Source organism: Arvicanthis niloticus, chromosome 3 (genome assembly GCF_011762505.2).
Source record: "Arvicanthis niloticus isolate mArvNil1 chromosome 3, mArvNil1.pat.X, whole genome shotgun sequence".
Lineage (NCBI taxonomy): Eukaryota > Metazoa > Chordata > Mammalia > Rodentia > Muridae > Arvicanthis > Arvicanthis niloticus.
In genome coordinates this window covers 73,437,835-73,461,208 of record NC_047660.1, presented here as the reverse complement: position 1 = coordinate 73,461,208, position 23,374 = coordinate 73,437,835, and the positions used below count along the sequence as shown (strand labels likewise).

Here is a 23,374-nt window from a genome sequence, read left to right as displayed (position 1 = left end):
TAAAAAGCCACCCTTTATTTGACTGCCACATATGAGAATATGGAGAGATGGCTCAGTGGCTGCTCCTCCAGAGGATCCAGGCTTGATTCCCAGCACCCATTTGACAGCTCACCACAGTCTAACTTCAGTTCCAGGGGATCGATACCTTCTGGCCTTCACAGGAACTAGCATGCATGTTGTGCAGAGACACATATGCAGGCAAACACTTACACAAATAATAATAAAAATAAAATAAAAAAATACACCTACACATGAATTTGAAAGCATATAGAATGTTATTTTTCTGTGAGGACAGAAGCAGCTCAAACATGAGCTGAGAATCATTAAAATTTTGGCAGTAAGATAAATCACCCTGGGCACATTTGGCAGTTCCTATAAATGCAACATCAACCAGTCCAGGCCAGAGGATGCTTGTTCCTACAGACTTGGAAACAACGGGCTACACCCAACTGAATCAGCACCCTTCCCTCTGCTTTTCACAGTTAGCATCTTATCAATCAACTCTTCTTACAGTTTTTGTTTTGTTTTTAAGTGACAGTGTCTAATGTGTTGCCCCGGTTGTCCTAGGCAAAAGTGATGCTCTCGCCTCCGCCTCCACAGTAGCGGGGACAAGTACAGGTACAAGCTGCTCTATCCAGCTTATGCCAGGCATTTTTGGTGGAGCGTTAAAAGACACCTCTTTTGGCAGTAGAACTTCTCAGAGGGCCTCTGCCCTGGGAGGCTGTCCTGGAGTCAGCTTAGTCACCTCCCTTCGCAGTTCATCTCGAGAGTGCCCTGCAGCAATGCCCAGGAGGGATCCGGACAGCTCGTGTGAGCTAAGCAGCCAGGGAGGAACAGCTCTGCTTCTCCACCCATGTCTTAATCATGTGGTGAGCAATAGCTAACTTAGGAGGCAGCAGCAGTGGGGACGCCTCACTCTGCTGCTGAGCCAAGGAGCCCTTTCTCCTCAGGGCTGTGGCCACCTCATCAAGACTGAACCAGGCGGCTGCCTCTAGTTCCTTCAAGTTCACCTGGATCTGAAAGACAAGGAAGGGCTTTAGGGTGGGGGTAAAGTTAGGAACTATAAAATGTAAAATACTATGGCCAAAGTGAGAAAGTTCAGAGGACTATGCAGTCTTAGATGGTCTGGGACCAATGGCTAGGTTAAAATCAGTTCTAGATAATGTTCAGAAACTGAACAGAGAATTAAATGTATTTTGAAATAGTTCTAAAAAAAGATAAATTTTTAAAAATCCTATTTGTACAATTATATATATATATATATATATATATATATATATTATATTATATATATATATATATATATTTAAAATCCTACTTGTCCAAAGCTGATAGCATTTGTTAAGCCAGATTCAGTCCCCAGTGCACATACACATAAAATCCTAAAGCACAGATACTAAACTATCGAGTGGCAAGTCATGAGTAAGTGTGTCTGCATCAAGTATATAACCCTTTCAATTAAAAACGAGCTGCAGGGTCAGCGGGCTGGCTCAGTGGGTAAAGGCACTTGCTGCCAACCTGAGCTTGGTTCCCAGGATGCAAAGGAGAGAACAGACTGCCACAGCTTGTCTCAGATGTCCATATATGTACACACACAAATACAGAGTTTTTTTTAAAGAATTAACATTTATACAAATGCTATTCTCTTTAAAGGATAAAGGTTAATGATAACTGAAAGCAAGGTAAACACAGACTGTCCCAGGAAGTGGAAGCAGATTAGGGAGCCCATAAAAACCAGAGGACAGAACAGGCAAACTGACTGTAGGCAGGGCCTTCAGTGACTTCCATCTGTCAGACATGCCACAAACAAGCAAGGTGAATTTAGGTAAGACATCAAAGTCCCTGTCAACCAGAGGTTCCTATAATTTTTTATCACTAGTCCCCAACATCTTCAATTCCTTGGACAGGAGCACCAATTCCCAAACCGTTAAGTGAGTATGTGCATTCTGTCTCTATGTAAGGAACTGTTAAAAACTGAAGGTGAAAAATACATCACAGCATACATGGAGTTGGCATATGAATACACAGGCAGAAGAGTGAAACTGGACCCTTTGTACTAAAACCCAACACAAAATGGATTAAAAATTAAATGTACATGTAGGAGGTGACGCCCTCTTAGAAGAAACTACTCCAAAGCCTGTGATACTGAACTGGGCACTGACATTTTTAGATGTTGCATTAAAAGCAAAGGCAGGAAGAGCTAAAGTAGACATGGTGAAGCCAGAATAAAAACTTAGACAGCAAAGCAAGCACAAAATTTAGGTGAGAGAAGGTTTGTAGAACAAATATAAAGAATTAATGTCCAAAATACGTAAGGATCCCTTGCAGTTCAACAGCACAGACAGAATGTATTGGAGCGGTACCATGCACCTTTGAGGCTCTGCTTCCGGTCCCTAGTATTGGAAAAAGACACAACACCTTGACAGATGGTTCCTAAAAGAAGAAATATTTTACAACCTTTTGTTTTGTTTTTGAGACAGGGTTTCTCTGTGTGGCCCCGCCTGTCCTGGACTCCCTCTGCAGACAAGGCTCCCTCTGTAAACTCCCTGAAATCCCAGTACTGGGGCAACGGGGAACTCAAGGCTGCCCTCAGCTATACAGTAAGTTGAAGACCTGTCTTTAAAATGAAAACAAAACAAAGCAAAACATTAAAGGCTGGTGTCTTAGGGTTTTACTCCTGTGAACAGACACCATGACCAAAGCAACTCTTATAAGGACAACATTTAATTGGGGCTGGCTTACAGGTTCAGAGGTTCAGTCCATTATCATCCAGGCAGGACCATGGCAGGCATGATGCAGGAGGAGCTGAGAGTTCTACATTTTCATCTGAAGGCTGCTAGCAGAATACTAACTTCCAGGAAGTTAGAATGAGGGTCTTAAAGCCCACACCTACAGTGACACTCCTGCTCCAACAAGGCCATACCTCCAAATAGTGCCATTCCCTTGCCTAAGCTTATTCAAACCATGACAGCTGATATGATAAGTCTTGTTAACTTGGTAAGATTTAGAATCCCCATGGAAACAAATCCTTGAACATATCCAGGAAAGGTGACCTAGATCAGAGATTTGCCTGCGTCTGCCTCCCTAGTGCTTAAATTCAAGGTGCATACCACACAGAGAAACCCTGTCTCAAAAAAAAGGAAGGAAGGAAGGGGAGGGGGAGGAGGAGGAAGAGGAGAAGGAAGAGGAGGAAGAGGAGAAGGAAGAAGAAGAGGAGGAGGAAGAGGAGGAGTAGGAGGAAGAGGAGAAGGAGAAGGAGAAGGGGAGGAGGAGGAGGAGGAGGAAGAGGAGGAGGAGGAGGAGGAGAAGAAGAAGAAGAAGAAGAAGAAGAAGAAGAAGAAGAAGAAGAAGAAGAAGAAGAAGAAGATATACATACATATGGCCAACAAATGTGTGACAAAGTACCAAGTGTCAGTAATCAGGGAAATGCAACACAAGGCTATGAGAGGTCCTGCACACCTCCTAAGATGGTGTGGCAGTGTGACTGAGAATGGCCTCTATAGGTGCGTATGTTTCAATGTTTGGTTCCCAGTAGGTGGAACTGTTTAGAAAGGATTAGGGGATGTGTCACTGGGGGGGGTGGCAGTTGAGGTTTCAAAGCCTAGGCCATTCCCAGTTAGGGTTCTCTCTCTCTCTCTCTCTCTCTCTCTCTCTCTCTCTCTCTCTCCCTCCCTCCCTCCCTCCCTCCCTCCCTCCCTCCTGTTTGTGAATCAGATGTAACCCCCCCAGCTACTTTTCCAGCACCGTGCCTATCTGTCTGCCTGCTGCTATGCTTCCTCTCAAACTGTTAAGTAAGCCCCCAATTAAATGCTTTCTTTTATAAGTTGTTTTATATATCTTCACAACAATAGAAAAGTAGTTAAATCAGATGGCTACCATCAAAAAACAAGGCTAGGCATGGTGGCACATGCTTTTAATTCCAGCACTTGGGAGGCAGAGGCAAGTGGATCTCTGAGTTACAGGCCAGCCAAGTCTACTGGGCAAGTTCCAGGATAGCCAGGGCTACACAGAGAAACCCTGTCTCAAAAAAAAAAAAAAAAAAAAAAAAAAAGAGTAACAAAATACTCAAGGGCGCAAATATGGAGACAAAGTGTGGAACAGAAACTGAAGGAGAGGCCGTCTGGAGATCATTCCACCTGGGTATCCATCCCATGTGCAGTCACCAAAGGTAGAAGCTGATGTGGATGTCAGGAAGTGCATGCTGACAAGGGCCTGATATAGCTGTCTCCTTAGAGGTCTGCCGGAGTCTGACATATTCAGAGGCGGACGCTCACAGCTAACCACTGAACTGATCATGGGGTTCCCAATGGAGGAGTTAGAAGACTGAAGAAGCTGAAAGAATTTGCGGCCCAATGGGGAGAGCAACAATACCAACCAACCAGAGCTCCCAGGGTCCAAACCACCAGCCTGGGAGAACATAGGGAGGGACCCATGGCTCCAGTTGTATATGTAGGGGAGGATGGCCTTGTCTGGCATAGGTGGGAGAGATCCTTGGTCCCATGAAGGCTGAACACCACACCAAGTGTGGGGGAATTCGAGGGTGGGAAGGTGGGAGTGGTAGGGTGGGTGGGGATACATCCTCATAGAAGCAGAAGAAGGGGGGATGGGATGGGGGTTCCTGGGTGGGGAGGGGGAGTGGGGTAAGGGGATAACATCTGAAATGTAAATATAATATCCAAAAAAAGTTTTAAAAAATCATCATAAAAAAAAACCACCCATGGTATAAAAACTGTCTAAATGCCTGTTAATGAAGAAAGTGTGACATACATATTGTCATAGTACTGAGGGTGGTGTGTTGTTTTTGGAGAGGTTCCAATGTAGTTTTAGGTTACCTCTAACTTGCTATGTCAATCAAAGCTGGCCTGGGACTCCTGGATTTTCCTTCTGCTCCCCAAGAACTGAAGTAACAGGTACTTGTTACTTTGGCTGGCATTACTAAATTTTTTTTAAATGAAGGGAATTGTACATTTATAATAAAGTGATGGACCTGGAAGACATGCTAAGTAGAATAACCCTGATGCAAATTGTGCATGGTCTCTGGAGCAGGGGGACTATAAAATAGTCAAGCACGAAGAGGCGGCGAAGGGTGGAGTACTTGTTCCCAAGGCCTGGAAGGAGAGAAATGGGCAAGTATCGAACAAAGGATACAAAGTTTCACTTTACATAGTAAGTTCAGGAGGCCTGTACACCATCTACAGTTAGCAACATTGTATCAAATACATTAAAGTACTGCTTATGTTAAATGTTCTTAAGCACAGAGGTAAGGGGCGGGCACAGAAAGTAACGGGTAATCTTATAACACTGATACTAATGACTGATTGAAGGTTCCAGCTAGTAATGACTTATCAATGGTTCCTGATTTCCAAACCCAGCAGGCTAGATGCATTAGATGTCTATAGACATCTGTAGACAAGTCTTTAAAAACAAAACAAAACAAAACAAAACAAGGTCTTATGTAATCTAGGCTGGTCCCAAACTTCTGATCCCCTGCCTCCACTTCCGGTGATGGGGCTGTAAGTGGATACTGCCAGGCTGGGTTTCTATGGTGTTGAAGACTGAACCCCTGGCTCTGCTTGTTATGCTAGCACTCTACCATCCGAGCTTCACCCCCAGTGCATTGACAAACTCAGTGTTCATTATATTTCAACAAAGCAGCTGGAAGGGAAGCTGTCTCATACCTGATACATAATGATAGTTATCTGTTTTCATTCTCAAATGCTAATTCCTTCAGGATAGTGACTGTCTTCTATATCACCACATAACCCAGACATTACTCCTCAAGACAAGTGCTCAGAAAGCACATGTTGCAGGACAAAGGAGATATAGCAGTACAAAGGAAAGTTAAGACTTTACCTCTGTGTGTCCTGGTTTCACGGTTGCATGACAAGCGATCATGAGTGAGCTATTGGGAAAAGGCCAGTGCTGGGACGCAGAGTACTGTATGTTTTCCACTTCCAGGCCCACCTCTTCGGCAACTTCCCGCTGGACAGCCTCTTCCACAGTTTCACCTGCAAACGCTCACATTAATTCCAGACAGCCCCTGGAGCAGGAAAATCGTGTTATCTATCTGCATCCTGATAGCTCATGCTCCCAGAAGCATCCCAAGTCTCAGTTCTCAGCACTAGGAATCAGACCCTGAGTATAGCAAGTGCTCAAGTCTAGCCGGTTAGTTATACTGCAGGGGAATGTAGCTACGAGAGAGGTTACTGCTGCCCTTGGCTGTGACTGTGCTGCTTTTTGCCATCTGTAGACTTTCCCCTGAAAACTAAAGGAGAAAACAGTGTGAGGGAAAATGTAAATAAGCATGGAGTTCTCATCCCTGTGTGTACTGAAAGACTCAGGGGGAAGTATGCTAATGTCTGCAGTTTGTTCATCAGAAAAATAAGATGGGCTGATGGCAGGGCAGAGAGAAAGATGCAGATAGGAGAAAAGTGCATTAAATATTACAGAACTGAGGCAGTGGGTGTAGAGGCACTCACTGTATAATTCTTCCAGCTATGCATGTTGGAAATGCTGCCTCCTGTTATGTAGGAAAACTATATATAATTCCAGGATACTTTTCTGGAATGGATGCTAAGCATGATGGCAGTAGGAGAGATGTTTTATCTTCCAGGGTCACCAGTAGCTCCTCCCCTAAACGCCTTACCTATGTCACAGAAACCGGCCAGGGCAGAATATAAGCCCTTGGGAAAGAAGCTCTGGCGGGCGAGTAGGCAGCGGGCCCCATCTGACACCAGGGTGATCACCACGGGCGCCATCTAGGACAGAAGAGTGGAAGTTGAGAGGCTGGCACTTTGGGCCTGGAGGGCAACAGGAATGGACAATTGTGGGAGCCTTTTGAGCACACAGGCTTCCTTCCCTGTGACAGAGTAGCAACAGTCTTTTCGGACTACTGTCCCCAATTTTCTGTTTCTTCTCTTTTTGTTTTACATAGCAAATTCTAGGAGAGCCAGGGTGGGTGACATAGGGCCCCTCTTTCAAAAAGTGAAGAGAGAGAAAAAAAATTGAGATTAATTTTATTTATTTATTTATTTATTTATTTATTTATAGACAAGGTTTCTCTACATAGCCCTGGTTGTCCTGGAACTCACTATAGAGACCAGGGTGGCCTCGAACTCATGGGGACCCACCTGTTTCTGCCTCTCAAGTGCTGACCGCAGCTCCTGGCTGTTTATTTTTTTACTTTAAATGTATGAATGCTTTGCCTGCATGTGTGTATGTGCATGACATGCATGCCTAGTACCTGAGGAGGCCAGAAGAGAGCACTGGATCTTCTGGAACTCGAGTTACAGAGGATTGGGAGCTGCCATGCGGTTGCTAGGGATCAACCCCACCAGAAGAGCAGACAGTGCTCTTAACTGCTGAGCCTTTTTTTCTTTTTGTGAGAGTACCTCATATAGTCCCTTCCATGTACTGGGATTGCAGGTATGTTCACCCCCATGGCCCCACCTGTGGATAATAGATGATTTGATTGGAGGGACACACTCGCTTGCTGCCCGCCATGTTCTTCTGGGTGGGCTGCCCACTCTTGCTACAGAACTGATGACCGTCATGCCAGCGGAGAAGAGCCTGAGCCTGCAGACACAAAGGTGGGTGTGGCTTTAGAGAAAGGTACCTAGTACAATTTGTGGGGGAATCTTTTTCTATTTCACTTACTTCAAAAAAAAAAAAAAGTTATTTAATTGTGTTTTTAATGGGGTTGGGGGTGGTGGTGCATCTGCCAAGGTGCGTGGATGGGTTACAGGGAACTCTGTACATGGATGGGTTACAGGGAACTCTGTACATGGATGGGTTACAGGGAACTCTGTATGTGGATGGGTTACAGGGAACTCTGTAGAGTTCGTTTTTCTCTTCTGCCTTTATAGAAGCCATCCCAGCTCACCAGGCTTGCATGGCAAGCACCTTTACCTGCTGGGCCATCTCACTGGTCCTAGCTCACCTACTTCAAGTGGCTTTAAACTGTGAAATAAGGAAATGATCTAAATATATTTTCCTAGCATCAAAAATCTAAGAGGAAGCATATTTTGTGTTTTTTTAAAATTTTTTTTGCAGTACCAGGAATCTACACATATAGTAGGAAGTAATCTATTGAGCTATATTACTAGCCTAAATGGCATTTTGAAATGCATTATGAACTGTTTAAAACATAAAATACAACAAAATACACATAAGTATTAATATATACAATATACATATACACACAAAAAATATAAATATAATATAAAACAAAATATGCAGCAACATAATACATGCCCATGAAACATGACCCAACTTAGAAAGGAAATATTTCAATTTCCATTATAGTTAAGCATTTCTTTTATATTTATTCCTCAATGAAGTTATGAGTTTTTTTAAGTGTGTGTGTGTGTGTGTGTGAGATAGGATAGCTTTGGGAACCAGTTCCTGCCTTCTACTGTGATGACAGTCTCGATGGCTTTGCTGTGCAGTGTCTCCATGTTAGTAGCCCCTGAACTTTCAGCCATTCCCTGCCTCTGCCTGAGGTCTTGCCTCAGGACTACTGGGATTCCAGAGGCACAGCACAGCATCTGGCTTTTATATGGGTACCAGGATGGAACTCCAGTCAGGTTTGTGCAGTGTGCTTTCACCCACTGAGCCTTTCCCCAACTCAAGTTGTGATTTTTTTTTTTTTTTCAGTTAAAAACGTCTTAGGGGGAAAAAAAAGTCATAGGGGTTTCTGTTTAATTTAGAACAGGCAACCAAGCACCCCAGCATCCAGGGGTGGTGGCACCTGTGTGTAGATGCCTGTAATCCCAGTACTGGGGCAACGGGGAACTCAAGGTTACCCTCAACTATACAGTAAGTTGAAGGCCCGCCTTTAAAATGAAAACAAACCAAAGAAAAACATTAAAGGCTGGTATGATGATAAGTCTTGTTAACTTGGTAGGATTTAGAATCCCCATGGAAAAATATTCTTGAGCATATCCGGGAAAGGTGATCTAGATTAGTTTAACTGAGCTGAGAAGACCCACTCTAATTGTGTCTGAGACCATTTCATGGGCTGGGGGTCCTGCCTGGAATAAAAAGGAGATAAGGCTGGGCGGTAGTGGCGCACGCCTTTAATCCCAGCACTTGGGAGGCAGAGGCAGGCGGATTTCTGAGTTCGAGGCCAGCCTGGTCTACAGAGTGAGTTCCAGGACAGCCAGGGCTATACAGAGAAACCCTGTCTTGAAAAACCAAAAAAAAAAAAAAAAAAAGAGAGAGAGAGAGAGAGAGAGAGAGAGAAAGAGAGAGAGAGAGATAAAACCCTGTTTCAGAAAATAATTAAAAATCAACAATAAAAATAACAGTTGAGACCTAAAGCTGTGAGATTAAGTTATTAAAGCAGAGTAAACTATAACGTAATGTGTATCATGCTGCAGACATAAAGTGTATCATGCTGTGGAGTTAAAATATCTACGGGGCTGCCTGGCTGCCTGGAGAGATGGCTGAGTGGTTAAGACTGCACGCTGCACTGGAAGAGGACCAGGGTTTGGTTCCCAGCACATATGACTTCTAATTGGCTGTTCACAGTCATTCATAATGAGCCAGTGACCCCTTTGGCCTCTGCAGATACCACACTCATATGTACATATCTGCACTCAGGCATCCAGCCACACACAATTAAAAATAAAACCTTTTTTTTAAAAAACACTTAGGAGACTGACACACTCTGTTGCCATGTTCTTACGAGGCAAACCTTCACTGCAGCTCTGCTAAAAGCAAAGCAAGCAACAGTGAACAATCCTTCACTGTACACTGCTGCCCTCTGTGATCCATGAGAAACCAAGATAGCATGCACAGGCACACGCGTGTCCTCGCCCATGCACACAACGTTGTTATACTTCCCACAGAACTGAGGAACCGGAACTACCGTGAACAGCAAGGAGGAGTCCACCGAGTTCAGCTGGAAAAGAGCCTGCCTCAGCTTGATGAAAGAACCTCCGAGCTCTGCCTCTATTTCGGATTTTGGCAAGGAGGCTAAAAAATTAGAAAAGAGAATGTAAGAAAATGTAATTAAAGCAATGCATCCGTCAGAGCACTGCTCCCCAAACTTGCCCAAAAGACTCATCTAGAAATTACACAGGTTCCCAAGATTCTACCTGAGGGAGCTGGGGGTGGGGAGAAAGGTTGTGGAGAGAGAGAGAGAGAGAGAGAGAGAGAGAGAGAGAGAGAGAGAGAGAGAATATGTATGCACAGGAGTGTGTGTTACATTGTTACACACACTCTGAATAGGGGCTCCGGGTCCCCACATCTGAATGTTGGAAGAGTAAAGTAAAATCACTTTAAACAAGTATTAAGTATTGGGTGACTTTTGGGTCACTTTGGGAAATGGTGTGGCACAGTAATTCTCCAGATCCTCTTTACAGTGGTCAAGCTGCTGGAGCATCGATACCTGTGCTTGGGAAAGATAAAATGGGGTGTCTAACTCATCCACCATCACATTCACACCCCAGACACTGAAGGGAGAAGGAATACATGGTAGGATCCATGAACCAGGTCAACCAACTCTGCATTGCAGTGGTGAGGACCCAGAATTACTCCATGGTAACATTCTTATGAAAACAATATCATGATTTTGTTTGTTTTTGAGATAGAGTATTGTATAGCCAGCCTGGCTTCATGCTCTAGGTAGCTAAGGATGCCCTTGAACTTCTGATTCTGCTGTTTTACTTCTTAAGTCCTAAGACTGCAGGAATGTGCTACCCGGCCAAGCTTTTGCTCTGTTTGTTGTCGTTGCTGTTGTTCTGGGTTTTTTGTTTTGTTTTGCTTTGGCTTTTTTTTTTTTTTTTTTTTTTTTTTTTTTTTTTTTTTTAGGGAGACTCACTATGTAGGCTAAACTGGACTAGAATTCAAAATTCTTTGGCCTTAGCCTCTTCCAAGTACTGGGATTACATACTGCCATATTCAGTTTTGAAGACATGAATTTAAAAATATTTATTAAATAGTTAAGATAGAAAATATATAAATGTATGCAGAATAATAAGCAAGTGTGTCCCCACCACTTGGAAAGAAATCATTATGAAGCCTTTGATTTTCAGCCAGGTAAGGTAGTACATGTCTGTTATCCCACCATACGGGAGACTGAGCCAGAAGGGCTGAATTGGAGGCCAGTGTGGGCTATAAAGCAAGTTCAGGGCCATCGAACATTTCATAGTGATGATACCACCGGATAATACTGTTTTTATATCCTTATTTAAAGAGGAAAACTGATAATGTGCTTCTATGTGTAAAATTTTCCTTGAGATGATATTACACAAGACTCTGAAGTCTGAGAGCAGCAGAGGAGTACCTATCAGGAAAGGGGGCACATACCACTGATGGAGGAGGCACTCTTCAAACCTAGATCCAAAGCAAACCATGCTTCCTGCTGGTTGGAGCATCCAACCAGCACCGAGTCTTCTATTCTTTTCGAATCCTGTCCGAACTTACCCAGCAGCCCTTCCAACTCTAAACAACAAGAAAGAAGAGGGAGAGGAAAAGTAAGACTTGGATCTTAGTTGCATCACCATGTGAGACCCACAGAAAGGACTTCTGCTTAGAGTACAAGGTTGCTTCCCTCAGCATCCGCTGGGATTGTTTATGGAATACTGCTTATATTCCAAAAATTGCCTGTTCTCAAACCCATTATATGAAACAAGGCAGTATTTGCCAATACTTTAAAATAGCTCTTGGTTGCTTAAAGTATCAAATAACAATGCAACTATGTATTCAACTGTTTTACACTATTTAGGGAATAATGACAAGGATGAACATCTGACCAAGTTTGGTATACCACAGATTATTTTTTTAATTGGTATTTATCCTCAAATAGATGATTGCAGGACTTTTTTCTTGTTACTGAGATTGAATCTAGGAACCCCAAGTGGAGGACTGAATAAGAATGACCCTTGTAGACTCCTATGTTTGATAATTGGTCCGCAGTTAGTAGAACTGTTTGGGAAGGAAGTGTGGCCTTGCTGGGGGAGGTGCTATTACTGTGTGGGGATTGGGGAGCACAGTAGGGCTTTGAGGTTTCAAAACCCCATGCTGTTTCCAGGGTCTTCTCTGCCTCCTGCTCTCAAGATGTAATTTCTCAGCTGCTGCTTTAGTGCCATGCCTGTCTGCTTGCTGCTATGTTCTCTGTGATAATGCTTTCATCCCTCTGACATTGTAAGCCCAAATACATGCCTTCTTCTGTAAGTTGCCTTGGTCATGTGTTTTATCACAGCAACAGAAAAGCAACCAAGACCCTCATGTGTGCTAGACAAGTGTTCTCCACTGACTCAAGCACATTCACACACACACACACACACACACACACACACACACACACACACACACACTCTCATAGCAATCAGGCTATAAAGTATTCTCAATTCACACTCTAATCTCAAAGATAAAACCCCCAAATCCAGAGGCTTATATCTCTAGAAGGTACTGAAAGGGGTCTCAAAACTAATTTGTATTCAGTTTTGACCTTAGCAGAATCAAGTTAGGATGCAAATCTTAAACTATGTAACCGTGCAGTTTCCTGCAGCTAGAAATCCCCAGCCTAAGGCAAGGCTGGGTAAACCTTCTATGAAAAGAGACACCAAGTCTTCTAGAGTTTATAATGTAGTCTGCTGTGACTACCCAACTGCTATTGCAGCATAAATGCAGCTGGACACAGGATGTCCAGGAACCAGTGTGGCTGTGTTACAATTTTATTGACAAAAAGGGCAGAGGGCCTCTCCCACTGGAACAGTAGCTTCATGGACCTCTGTTTTAGGCACTCCTGGTTCATATCACCACCAAGAATAGCTGACAATTCAAGTTCATATAATGAGTTATTAATTAGCAGAAATGGTTATGTAAGCTTGAGACTCAGGAGCTGTTTGAAAAATCTGAACTCTAAAATGCAAGGATTTCTTTTGGAACTACCTGAATCCCACCTGGTAGCCGAAGACTCACCTACTCCACTGGTACACTTTGACCTTACCTGCTCGGCTAAGCTGGGGCACCAGGTATCGATGTCCTGATGCCTGGAGCAAAGGATCCAGGTCATGAAAGAGGTAAAACACTCCCGTCTGCAGAGCCTTCCTGCAGGCCTCATCATCTTCTTTCAATTCAAATAAGTATCTGTATTTGGGAAATAAGCCATTGGAAGACCATACTTAAGCTAGTGTGATGACTCAGCAGGTAAAAGGGGCTTGTTGTCTAGCCTGAAGACCTGAGTTCAGTCTCCAGAGCCCATGTGGTGAAGGACAGACCCAGTCCCCTCATGTTAACCTCTGACCTCTTCATGCATGCCATGACGACATATCCAGATAGGTCCCAAGTTAAATAACCAAGCAAACATAAATAAATCACACTTGGTTGTTTATCTATCATTCATCTGGGAACATTCTTCTTAACTCTCCTGCAGTCTTATGTATGTTTGTTTGTATGTATGTATGTATGTATGTATGCATGTATATATGTATTACAGAACTGGGGCCTGAACCCAGGGACATGGACATGCTAGGCAAGCTCTCTAACACTGAGCTATGTGCTCAATTCTTTTTCACCTTTTATCACTAAGTTGCCCTGGCTGGTCTTGAACTCACTCTGTAGTTCAGCAAGGCCTTGAAGATAATCCTCCTGCCTCAGCTTCTAGTGTAGCCATGACTATGAGGCTGTGCCATCATGCCAAGCTCCATGCATTTATTTTCATCCCAGTTTGCTCCCAAGCTGAGGTGGCTACAGGCAAGTGCACTGTGCTCTCCATCCTGCGCTCTCGTTCGTCCCTCTGTGTGTCATTGTACTATTTGTTCATTGTCTGTCTCCCCAAGCTGACTGTGACCTGTGCAAGCACAGGGTCCCCCATTCTTTGCTTTTTATCTCTGTAATTAGCGTAATGGATGGCTTAGCTCAATACATATCTATTGACTTGAACTTCAAGGGCCATAAATACTGAATTAAACCTTAAGGAACTTTGCCAGTGTTACACAGTGAGGCAAAAATTTGCAGCCAGTGGACTGAAAGGAAAATGAGCACGATGATAAAATCTCCTCAGCACAGAAGGGCCACAGATGGGAGCGGGCTGCACTGCTGCAGAGCGCAAATGCTGGACTTTTAGGAATTCTCATTCAGTCTAGGGAAGATGGGGCACACAACTGACATCAGTGCACCCTTGTTCAGAAATGAACTCCTTTAGCTTCTTAAATGTACCATAGAGAGAATGGGAAAGTCCATTCTTGACTGATCTAATTCATAGTGATAATATTCTCAGTAGCCAAAATAAAAATGTGGACTAAGAAACTTTCTGGGCTGGGCATGGTAGTACACGCCTATAATCCCAGTACTCAGGAGGCAGAGGCAGTAGATATCTGTGAGTTCTGGGACATCAAGGGCTATGTAGAGAGACACTAAGGTGTAGGAGGAAGAGGAGGAGGAAGAAGAGGAGGAAGAAGAAGAGGAAGGAAGAAAGAAAACTTACTGGTTTCTCAAAAAGAGATAATAATGAATCAAGTTCTAGGCTTCTCTAGTAGCTTCATTTAGGGTGGTGGGAGTCCGTCCACCAGCTTTACAGATTGAATCAGAGTCGTCTTCTACAGGAGTAGCAGGTATTCTTAACTACTGAGACTTTGCTCCAGCCATTTTCCCCCCTGTTCTGCCTTTCACTGAAGTCTATCTCTGTTGAGAAAGGGACGATCTTGGAGTTATCCTTGCTATTTCAGGAAACAAAACTATATTATTCAATATCGTTTTAAACTGTGTTTGTTAAAAAAAAATCTCACTAAACCAGTCTGCTTTAACATCTCCCTTCCTGTGTCATCTAACATTTTAATGCTGTTATTCATGAAGTACTGTTTCATGCCACAAGATGCCACACAGAAAAGTCCAAGTCTTAGCTGGATGTGGTGATACACACAGGCAGTCTCTGCACTTGAGAGGCTGGTGCAGAGGAACAGGTATTCAGCCATCCTGAGCTACACAGTAAGACCCTGCCTCAAAAGACAAGTAGGAGATTTGGAGATGACTCAGCCAGTAAAGTGCTTTCTTTATCAACATGAAGACCCGAGTTTGTATCTCTGACACACAGAAAAGGCTGGGCAGAGCTCTATAATCCCAGTGCTGGGGAGGGAGAGACAAGAGGATACCTGGGACTTGCTGGCTAGCCAGTCATGGAGCTCTAGGTTCATCTAGCTCTAGGATCCCATCTCAAAAAATAAAGTGGGGGACTAAAGAAATGGCTCTGTAGTTAAGAGCACTGGCTGCTCATCCAGAGGAGCCAGGTTCAGTTCACAGCACCTATGTGGCAGCTCACAACCATTTATGTGAGTTCCAGAGGATCTAGCTCCCTCTTTTGTGGATGCTGCACAGACAGAGCACATAAACACACGCAGGCCAAATACCCATGCACATAAAACTTAAGGAAAATAGTAAGGCGGAGAAGTGACTGAGAAAGACATCTGGTCAACCTCTGCCTGCATCTGCATCTGCATCTGCACATCTGTATATAATCACCCTTCTCCACAAGGGTTGCCATAATATGTGCACACACATGAAAAAATGCAGCTAGACCCTGTCTCAAAAGAGAAATAATAACAACAAAGAATAGTCTTCTTTAGAGAGAGAGAGAGAGAGAGAGAGAGAGAGAGAGAGAGAGAGAGAGAGAGAGAATATGTTTCATATAACCTGGGGTGACCTCACATTCTCTATGTAGGTAAGAATGATCTTGAATTCCAGATCCTCCTGCCTCAGTCATCTACATGCTGGGACCACAGGTGTGCATCACCTCTCTCAGGCAAAAGGACAATGTCTTATTTGAGTAGAGCTTATAGTCAAGCGTATGAAACATTTTACATATTTTTAAATTTAGTACCAAATGGCTTCCAATTGTAAATAATTTACAGTGGATGTAATTTTGTGTAATTTTTGTCTCATACATTTAATTCTTAATAAGGAGTTTTAAAGAGTTTACATTTTTGTATTTAATAGGCCAAAAATAACTAGACTGGTCAGAACTCACCGTGCCTTAGTGACATAGGTTGATAGCAGCCTACAGCACCCAAAAGACTTCCTCCTGAAAAATGTTCCACAATACAGAGACATTGTTGGGTTCCTAGAAAAAAATGAAGGGTTTTTGTTTCATTGGCTTTTTTTGTTTGGTTTTGTTTTGTTGGTTGTTTTTTTTTTTTTTGTTGTTGTTTGTTTTGATCATAGTATGCATTTAAAGTAATAAATCAACAAGAGAGTTAGAGTTTAAGCCTAGACAGAATCGATTTGCAATATCAGGAAAAAGCAAAATAAAACAACAACATGTGCAAAACCACCCCTGGCCTTCAATGCATCTTATCACTAAACTGATCTCAAATTCCCAGTGACAGGGTTTCTCTGTGTAGACCAGGCTGACCTTGAACTCACAGAGATCCACCTGCTTCTGCCTCCCAGGGTGTGCGCCACCACACCCAGCTCTGGTGCTTATTGTCTAATGTACAAAATTGAAACCTGTTCAGCTAAACTAGTGAGTTATGAGAATCAGCTAATTAACATAGGTTGTTGTTTCCTCCTTTGTGCTGTGAAGCAGGTGCTGGGAGGCCGGGTGCAAAACCAACCATCTCTCTCTCTCCTCCCTTGTCCCTAAGTAGGGCCATGCCTGGGTCTTAACAACATGGTATAAGTGGAAATGGTGTGTGTCCCTTCTAGGATGAAGCAATTAGCAGTGAATATGGCTTCTCTATTGTCTGGAAGACTCCAGTGGAAAAGGCAGAGCCATTAGATGGAATAGCTTGGATCCTTGACACATGGAGAAAAGCTCCCCACCAATCAAAACTCTCCTACATCAGACTGTAAGAAATGAACTTTGAACATATTGGGTAGCAGTGGGAGTGGGGTCATTTGGCTCCTACCATGTTAAGAAGCTAAAAAATAGCCAGATGGTGATAGGTGTGGTGACAGAGGAGTGTACCTTTAATCCAGGCAGAGGGCAGAGGGCAGAGGGCAGAGGGCAGAGGGCAGAGGGCAGAGGGCAGAGGGCAGAGGGCAGAGGGCAGAGGGCAGAGGGCAGAGGGCAGAGGGCAGAGGGCAGAGGGCAGAGGGCAGAGGCCAGAGGCCAGAGGCCAGAGGCCAGAGGCCAGAGGCCAGAGGGCAGAGGCAGAGGCAGAGGCAGAGGCAGAGGCAGAGGCAGAGGCAGAGGCAGAGGCAGAGGCAGAGGCAGAGGCAGGCTAATCTCTATGAGTTCAAGGTTAGTCTGATCTATAGGGACAGCCAAGGCTACAGAGAGAAACCCTGTCTTCAAAAACCTAAAAGAACCTAAAAATGTTTATTTATTATTTTTATTTTGGTTCTGGGGGTTGAGTGCAGATGCAAGCCATGCAGTCTACCACTGAGCTCTACCCCGGTCTCCTGACCACTGAAATTTATTATGGCCAACGGCATTATCCTAGTAGAATTAATGACAATTCTAAGATGTGTTCAGACTCCTGAATCCAAGTTTCTCATCCATGAAAAAGAGCATTCCAGGCTGATGGGATGGCTCTGCAGGGAAAGTTCCAGGCCACCAAGCCTGACAACCCAAGTTCAGTCCCCAGGACCCACACAGTGGAAGTGAAGAGCCAATTCCCACAAGCTGTCTTCTGACCTCCACAAATGCACCGTGGCATGCACACACATACAAAGTAAATACATTTAAAGTGTAATAAAAATTTTAAGATCCAACATCTCTTAGAGAATAAAGTATGAGAAAAAAAATCCTGTAGATCAGTGGTTCTCAACCTTTGGATTGTGACCCCTTTGGGTGGTTGCATATCAGATATTTACATTATGATTCATAACACAAAATTACAGTTATGAAGCAGCAATGAAATAATTTTATTGTTGGGGTCATTACAACATGAGGAGCTGTATTAAAGGGTCACAGTATTAGGAAGGTTGAGAACCACTGATGTAGATTAAAAAAAAATTAATATCATGGCCATTAGGAAAATATTTCAGTAGGAAGCTATGAAGATCCACAGGAATCCACATTAGTTTTTAATTTCTTTTAGTATATTCATTCTCTCAAAAATCCATTTCAAAATTGTGTTTATTTGACTCTGTTTTTACATTTCTAGGGATTGAACCCAGGGCCTCATGCATCTGAGTACTACCCATCTGTATCCCAGGCAAGTTCTCTACCACTGAGCTATATCCCCTACATCCCCAGCCCAAAGTTTCCTTTTAAATTATGTATCTGTTGTCTTCCTGTGCAAGGTAACTTTCATATTAGTAGTAAAAATGTCAAGAAATTCCACTGAGAAAGTTAGACCACTAGTACAATCAAACAACCAACTACCTTTCAACTGTGCCCAAGGGAAGCAAGCTTTGACACGGGCCTATGGAGAAACATTTACCATTCAGGCCTGCTTTTTGGTTGCACAATTATGAGTCACTGATGACTAATCCTTGAATAGTCTTGCTTGCAATCTATGACATAGGCAAGGGTAAGATATATTTAGCAAATGAAAGTAAACAAAATATTAGGGACTGATGTTATACAAGGTTGCTTAACAAACAAAAATATACAGTATGAATCATATTCACAGAAGGCAGATGTGCTATGTGGGTTATGAAGCACTCTGAGATGGTGTTAAAGGTATAACTTTAATAATATAAAGGTATGTGTATAAGGTCAACTTTACTAATTCAGAATATAATAACTCAGAAATGTACATTGTTCCAATATTTTAAAGTTAGTTTAGGAATAACTATTAATGTGTTAAACATTCTTTTAATAAAAATTCTACTTCTGGGCTGGAGAGATGGCTCAGTGATTAAGAGCACTGACTGCTCTTCCAGAGGTTCTGAGTTCGATTCCCAGCAACCACAGGGTGGCTCGCAACCATCTGTAATGAGATCTGATGCCCTCTTCTGGTGTGTCTCACCATACATAAAATGTATGTATGGTGTACTCACATACATAAAATAAATAAATAATTCTTTAAAAAAAATTCTACTTCTAAGAATTTATCTTAGGGAGGATAAATTTAAGAATGTTAATAAAAAATTATAGGGGCTGGAGATGATTCGGCATTTAAAGGCACTGGCCGCTCTTCCAGAGAACCTATTCTGTTCCCAGCACCCCCATGGCAACTCACAACTCCAGTAAGCCCAGTCCCACAGGATTCAACGCTCACTTCTGGCCTCCACAGGCATCAGGCACACATGTGGTACATACATAGACATACATGGATACACATAAGCCTGACTTTGGTTCCTGGAACCCATGGTGGAAGGAGAGAACTGACTCCCCAAAGCTGTCCAGCGGCCTCCATGTGCTATAGCATGCTTGCATCTGCACGCACACACATCACACACACACACACATAATAATAATAATAAAATAAAACGTTTAATGGGGATTGGGATGTAGCTCTAGGATGTGGCTCAACTGTAGACTACTCGCCTAATATACATGGGGCCCAGAGTTTTATCTTCATTAACTCCCCCAAATTATGATTAAATAGAATAATAAATAGCTTCTAAATTAAGAATGATCTGTATAGTAGCAGGAAAGAATATTCATAACCTATTATTAAAAGAGAAACACCCATAAGGCAATGGGGAGATGCTGGTCAAAGGGCACACAGTTTCACTTGGACAGGATATGTAAGTTCTGCAGATCTGTAGCACTGATGGTCACCATATACACTTGAAAGACACTTTAATACTAAGATATCTTAGATGCACTTACCGAAACAAACAACTATAAATATGTCAGGTGATAGATATACTATTAGCTTGATTTATTTAATAAGATATACAAATACCAAAATATTATACAATATACTATAAATATATATTTTTATCAATTTACTGTTATTATTGTTGGGTTTTTTTTTAGATGAGTCTGGCCTAGAACTCACAATATAGCCTAGGCTGGCCTTGAACTAGAGGCAATCCTCCTATATCAACCCCCTACATGCTAAGATAACACATATACTCAGCACCATACCTGGCTTTATTTGCCAATTATATATTCAGCTAAACAGGTGGAAAAGACAAGTAATATTTGATTGGTCACCATTACCTAACTCATTTATAATCAAAAGAACAGGTAAACATTCCAGGGCACATAAATTAATTTTTGTTTTGTTTTGATATTTTGAGATTGGATCTTTGCTTAGGTGGGCTAGGCTGGCCTTGAACTATGGCATCCTCCTGCCTCTGACTCTAGAGTGCTGAGATTACTTCACTCGTCTGAAGTTACATGGATTTGTTACCGTTGGGTTTTTTGTTTGTTTGTTTTCTAGTTTTGAGAGGGTCTCACATAACCCAAGCTGGCCTTTAACTCACTGATCTGCCTCTTACTGCCTATTGAATGCTGGGACTATAGTTAGACATTTATATTTTTCAAGTGACTAGAAGTACACAGACTATAGACAGTGGCTAGTTTAGAAGAAGAGAGGAGGAGGAGGGTTGAGAGGGGCACATGCAATTCAACTGTTCATTTGTACTCTTACATTTGTGTGTGTGTATGTGTGTGATGCATGTGTGTCTGGTGCCTAAGTATGTGACTGCCTGTGCCTGTGTATGATGCATATGCATGTGACTGCATGTGTGTGTGTGTGAGAGAGAGACAGAGAGAAAGAGAGAGAGAGAGAGAGAGAGAGAGAGAGAGAGAGAGAGAGAGAGAGAGGCTGTAGGCACACACATACCACAGGATATGTGTACAGGTCAGAGGACACCCTCAGGTGTTGTTCCTCACCCTCCACCTTATTTTGAGACAGGATATGTCTGTTCATCACTGTGTACACCAGGCTGGCTAGCCTGTGAGCTTCCAGAGAGTTACAGATGTGTACTTTTGCACCCCACTTTACATGGGTCCTGGGGAATCAAACTCAGCAAACACCTCACCTTCTGAGCCACCTTCCCAGCCCTGGCTAAAATTTACTTATTTATTTGTACTGATTTTAAATTCCATTTATTTATTTATTTTTGAGACCAGGTCTTACTCTGTAACCCAGGCTGGCCTCAGACTCATAGCAACTGTTTTGCTTCAGCAGGAGGGATTATAGGCTATCTTTAGATTTTTAAGCACATGCATATATACATACAATAATGTATAACAAAACCAGTAGTTTCTGGGACTAACAGCTAAAGGAAGTTATTTCTAGGCTACTGGAATTCCTCTGATGAGGTTAATGGGTCCAGGAACTGGGCTGTAACTACTCACTACTCTTATACGGCTGTATGGCTACCTGGTTTTTTGCCTAATATCTGCTCCCAAATTAGTTTTAGTCAACTGTAGGTTTAATCAATTGTAGATTATCATGGCCTGAAGACTTCGCAATTTGTCAAATAGCATCCCCCCACTCCACACCCCTGGTGTGTGTGTGTGTGTGTGTGTGTGTGTGTGTGTACAAAGAATTATAAATGAGATGAAAGGTAACGTTGTTTTTACTCAAAACTAATAAATGCCAAGGCAAGATCCTTATGAACTAACGGCTTCTGTGCCATCCACACACACACATTTCTCATTCTGTTCATCTTTCCAAGAGGAATGACTTATAAGGCATAAAGCGTGACCGTGGGTTTATCCTGAATTTTCACAGGTGCCCAGGGGGCATCCACTCCACTGTGGACTTCAATGAGCTGGGAACGCTGGAAGCTGATGAGCCACCGTGATGCAGACTTCAAGGTCTCTGTGCTCTGGTCTATATGAAAAGCTTTATGGTTTATTCCTAAAAGATCCCACAACCATTTAAAAAATTAAGAGAAAAGGTGAGATATTGGAAAATTCCATTTTTAAACAGCTCTTCAAAAAACATTTCAGAAACTATTCAGAGGTGCTCAATGTTGAGTACAAAATGGTCCGGTTTCTCGAGGTAAGAAAGGTTTAAGTTAAAACTGTCAAACTTTGTAACTGAGAGGTCTGCCAAGTTTTGATTATGGTTCCTTACTACATACTGGTTGTACCTAGAACAGGTTTCGCTTCCTGTACTCACTCTGAGTTCTTTTCGAGGTGCCTTCAATGCCCCAACGGTCTGTAAACCCCTGGAAACTCCAAATGTTCGAGTTCAAATGGTTTCTCTTTTCCCTTCCCAGTGGGATTGATGCTTTTGCCACTCCTCCCAGAATCCTCCTAAAGATGCACTATGGGAAATGTAATTTAATCGCTACAGTGCGAGGGCGCACAGCGGGGGCGGGTGAGGGAAAAAAAAAATCTACCACACTTCCCAGCATTCTCCGAGAGGTTGCCATGTACTCTGGGAATTGTAGTTCAATTTTCAGGCAGGGCGTTGTGACCTTGGATTACAAAGTTAACCTCGGCTGGGCTGTCAAAGCTTATAGTAAAAACCACCACAACCAAGTAGCTTTCACAGTTTCCAGATCTTCTGGTCTAGAGGTACTATTTAGATGTTGCTTAGCTGAATTGGTGAGCTCCAGGTTCAGCGGGAGACCCTGTCTCAATAAACAGAGGAGAAAGCCATAGCGGAAGACATTCCGTGTCAACTTCACCCTCTACATCCACACACTTGAATGTGCACCCCATGGACACACATGAACCGTGTACATGAACCCACATATACATCTGAACATGCAACCCCCCCCTTTTTTTTTAAGGCTAAGAGTTCCAGGTCTGCCTTTAATCCCAGGAGACAGAGGCAGAGCCCTCTGAATTTGAGGTCAGCCTAGTGTACATAATGGGCTACAGGTTATCAAGGGGTGCATACTGAGACCTTGTCTTAAATAAATGAGAGGACTGTGTTTAGGTCTATAGAAGCTTTAGGAAAAATTCCTACCTTGATTAATCAGTCAGATCAATCAACATCTAACTAAAGTTAACAAGTCTCCAGTAAAGCTACTTGGTGCTGCCCTCTCCTTACTATTGAAGGTGCTTGCTTCTATGAGAAGTCACTGCTATAAGCCACTCATTCAAAATATGTTTATCATTAGCCTTTAATTTTCGTGTGTGGGCATTTTGCCTGCAAATGTGTCTGTGTACGATATACACATGGTTCTTGCAAGCCAGAAGAGGGTGTCAAATCCCCTGGAACCGGGGTTAAAGATAATTATTAGCTTCCAAATGTGAGTATTGGTAATCACACTCAGATTCTCTGGAAGAGAAGCCAGTGCTCTTAACCACTGAGCCATTTTCCTAGCTCCTCAAAATATAATTAATGAGCACAAAATATTTTTGCATCTATTAAAAGTACAGAATACATAAAATACGTATCCATATGTAAACCAAATTCTATGGGAGGAAACAAAATAAGTAAATGTTTGTAAGTGCTTGGGCAGAAATTAAAGCATGTTAAGAGGAGGAATGAGTTGGCTAATTATGTAGGATGGATAGCCTCATTGTTAAGGCAAGATTTGAATAAGGAGTTTGATGGAGCTACAGGAATAGCCAACTTAGGATTTATGGGGGGAGACTTGTAGACAGAAC

The 23,374-nt window shown here is 42.7% G+C and overlaps 1 protein-coding gene across 4 annotated transcripts; it reads right to left on the bottom strand.

Annotated features, from left to right (window-relative positions):
- Positions 1-252: 252 nt before the first annotated feature.
- On the bottom strand, positions 253-22,076 carry Nudt13 (nudix hydrolase 13). Of its 4 annotated transcripts, XM_076931196.1 has the most exons (10): positions 21,930-22,076; positions 15,974-16,066; positions 12,959-13,098; positions 11,314-11,448; positions 9,872-9,978; positions 7,450-7,575; positions 6,647-6,758; positions 5,854-6,008; positions 2,371-2,433; positions 253-1,016 (listed from the first exon to the last, which is right to left on the bottom strand). In XM_076931196.1, exons 2-10 carry the CDS (start codon positions 16,054-16,056, stop codon positions 816-818), a joined length of 1,122 nt encoding a protein of 373 aa, XP_076787311.1. In that variant the 5' UTR covers positions 16,057-16,066; positions 21,930-22,076; the 3' UTR covers positions 253-815. The 4 variants fall into 4 exon arrangements, with proteins under 4 accessions (XP_076787311.1, XP_076787312.1, XP_034354666.1 ...); XM_076931197.1 differs by lacking the exon at positions 2,371-2,433 and having other exon boundaries at positions 253-1,034; XM_034498775.2 differs by lacking the exon at positions 2,371-2,433 and having other exon boundaries at positions 21,930-22,075.
- Between the last annotated feature and the right edge of the window lie 1,298 nt (positions 22,077-23,374).

What these genes read in the sequence shown, in the direction of transcription:
- Nudt13 (XM_076931196.1), bottom strand. Translation starts at nt 16,056, where the DNA reads ATGTCTCTGTATTGTGGAACATTTTTCAGGAGGAAGTCTTTTGGGTGC. An exon ending in ACCTATGTCACTAAGGCACG is followed by an intron (nt 13,099 to 15,973) that starts GTGAGTTCTGAC and finishes TCCCAAATACAG; the next exon opens with ATACTTATTTGAATTGAAAG. An exon ending in AAATCATCTATTATCCACAG is followed by an intron (nt 6,759 to 7,449) that starts GTGGGGCCATGG and finishes CTTCTGTCCTAG; the next exon opens with ATGGCGCCCGTGGTGATCAC.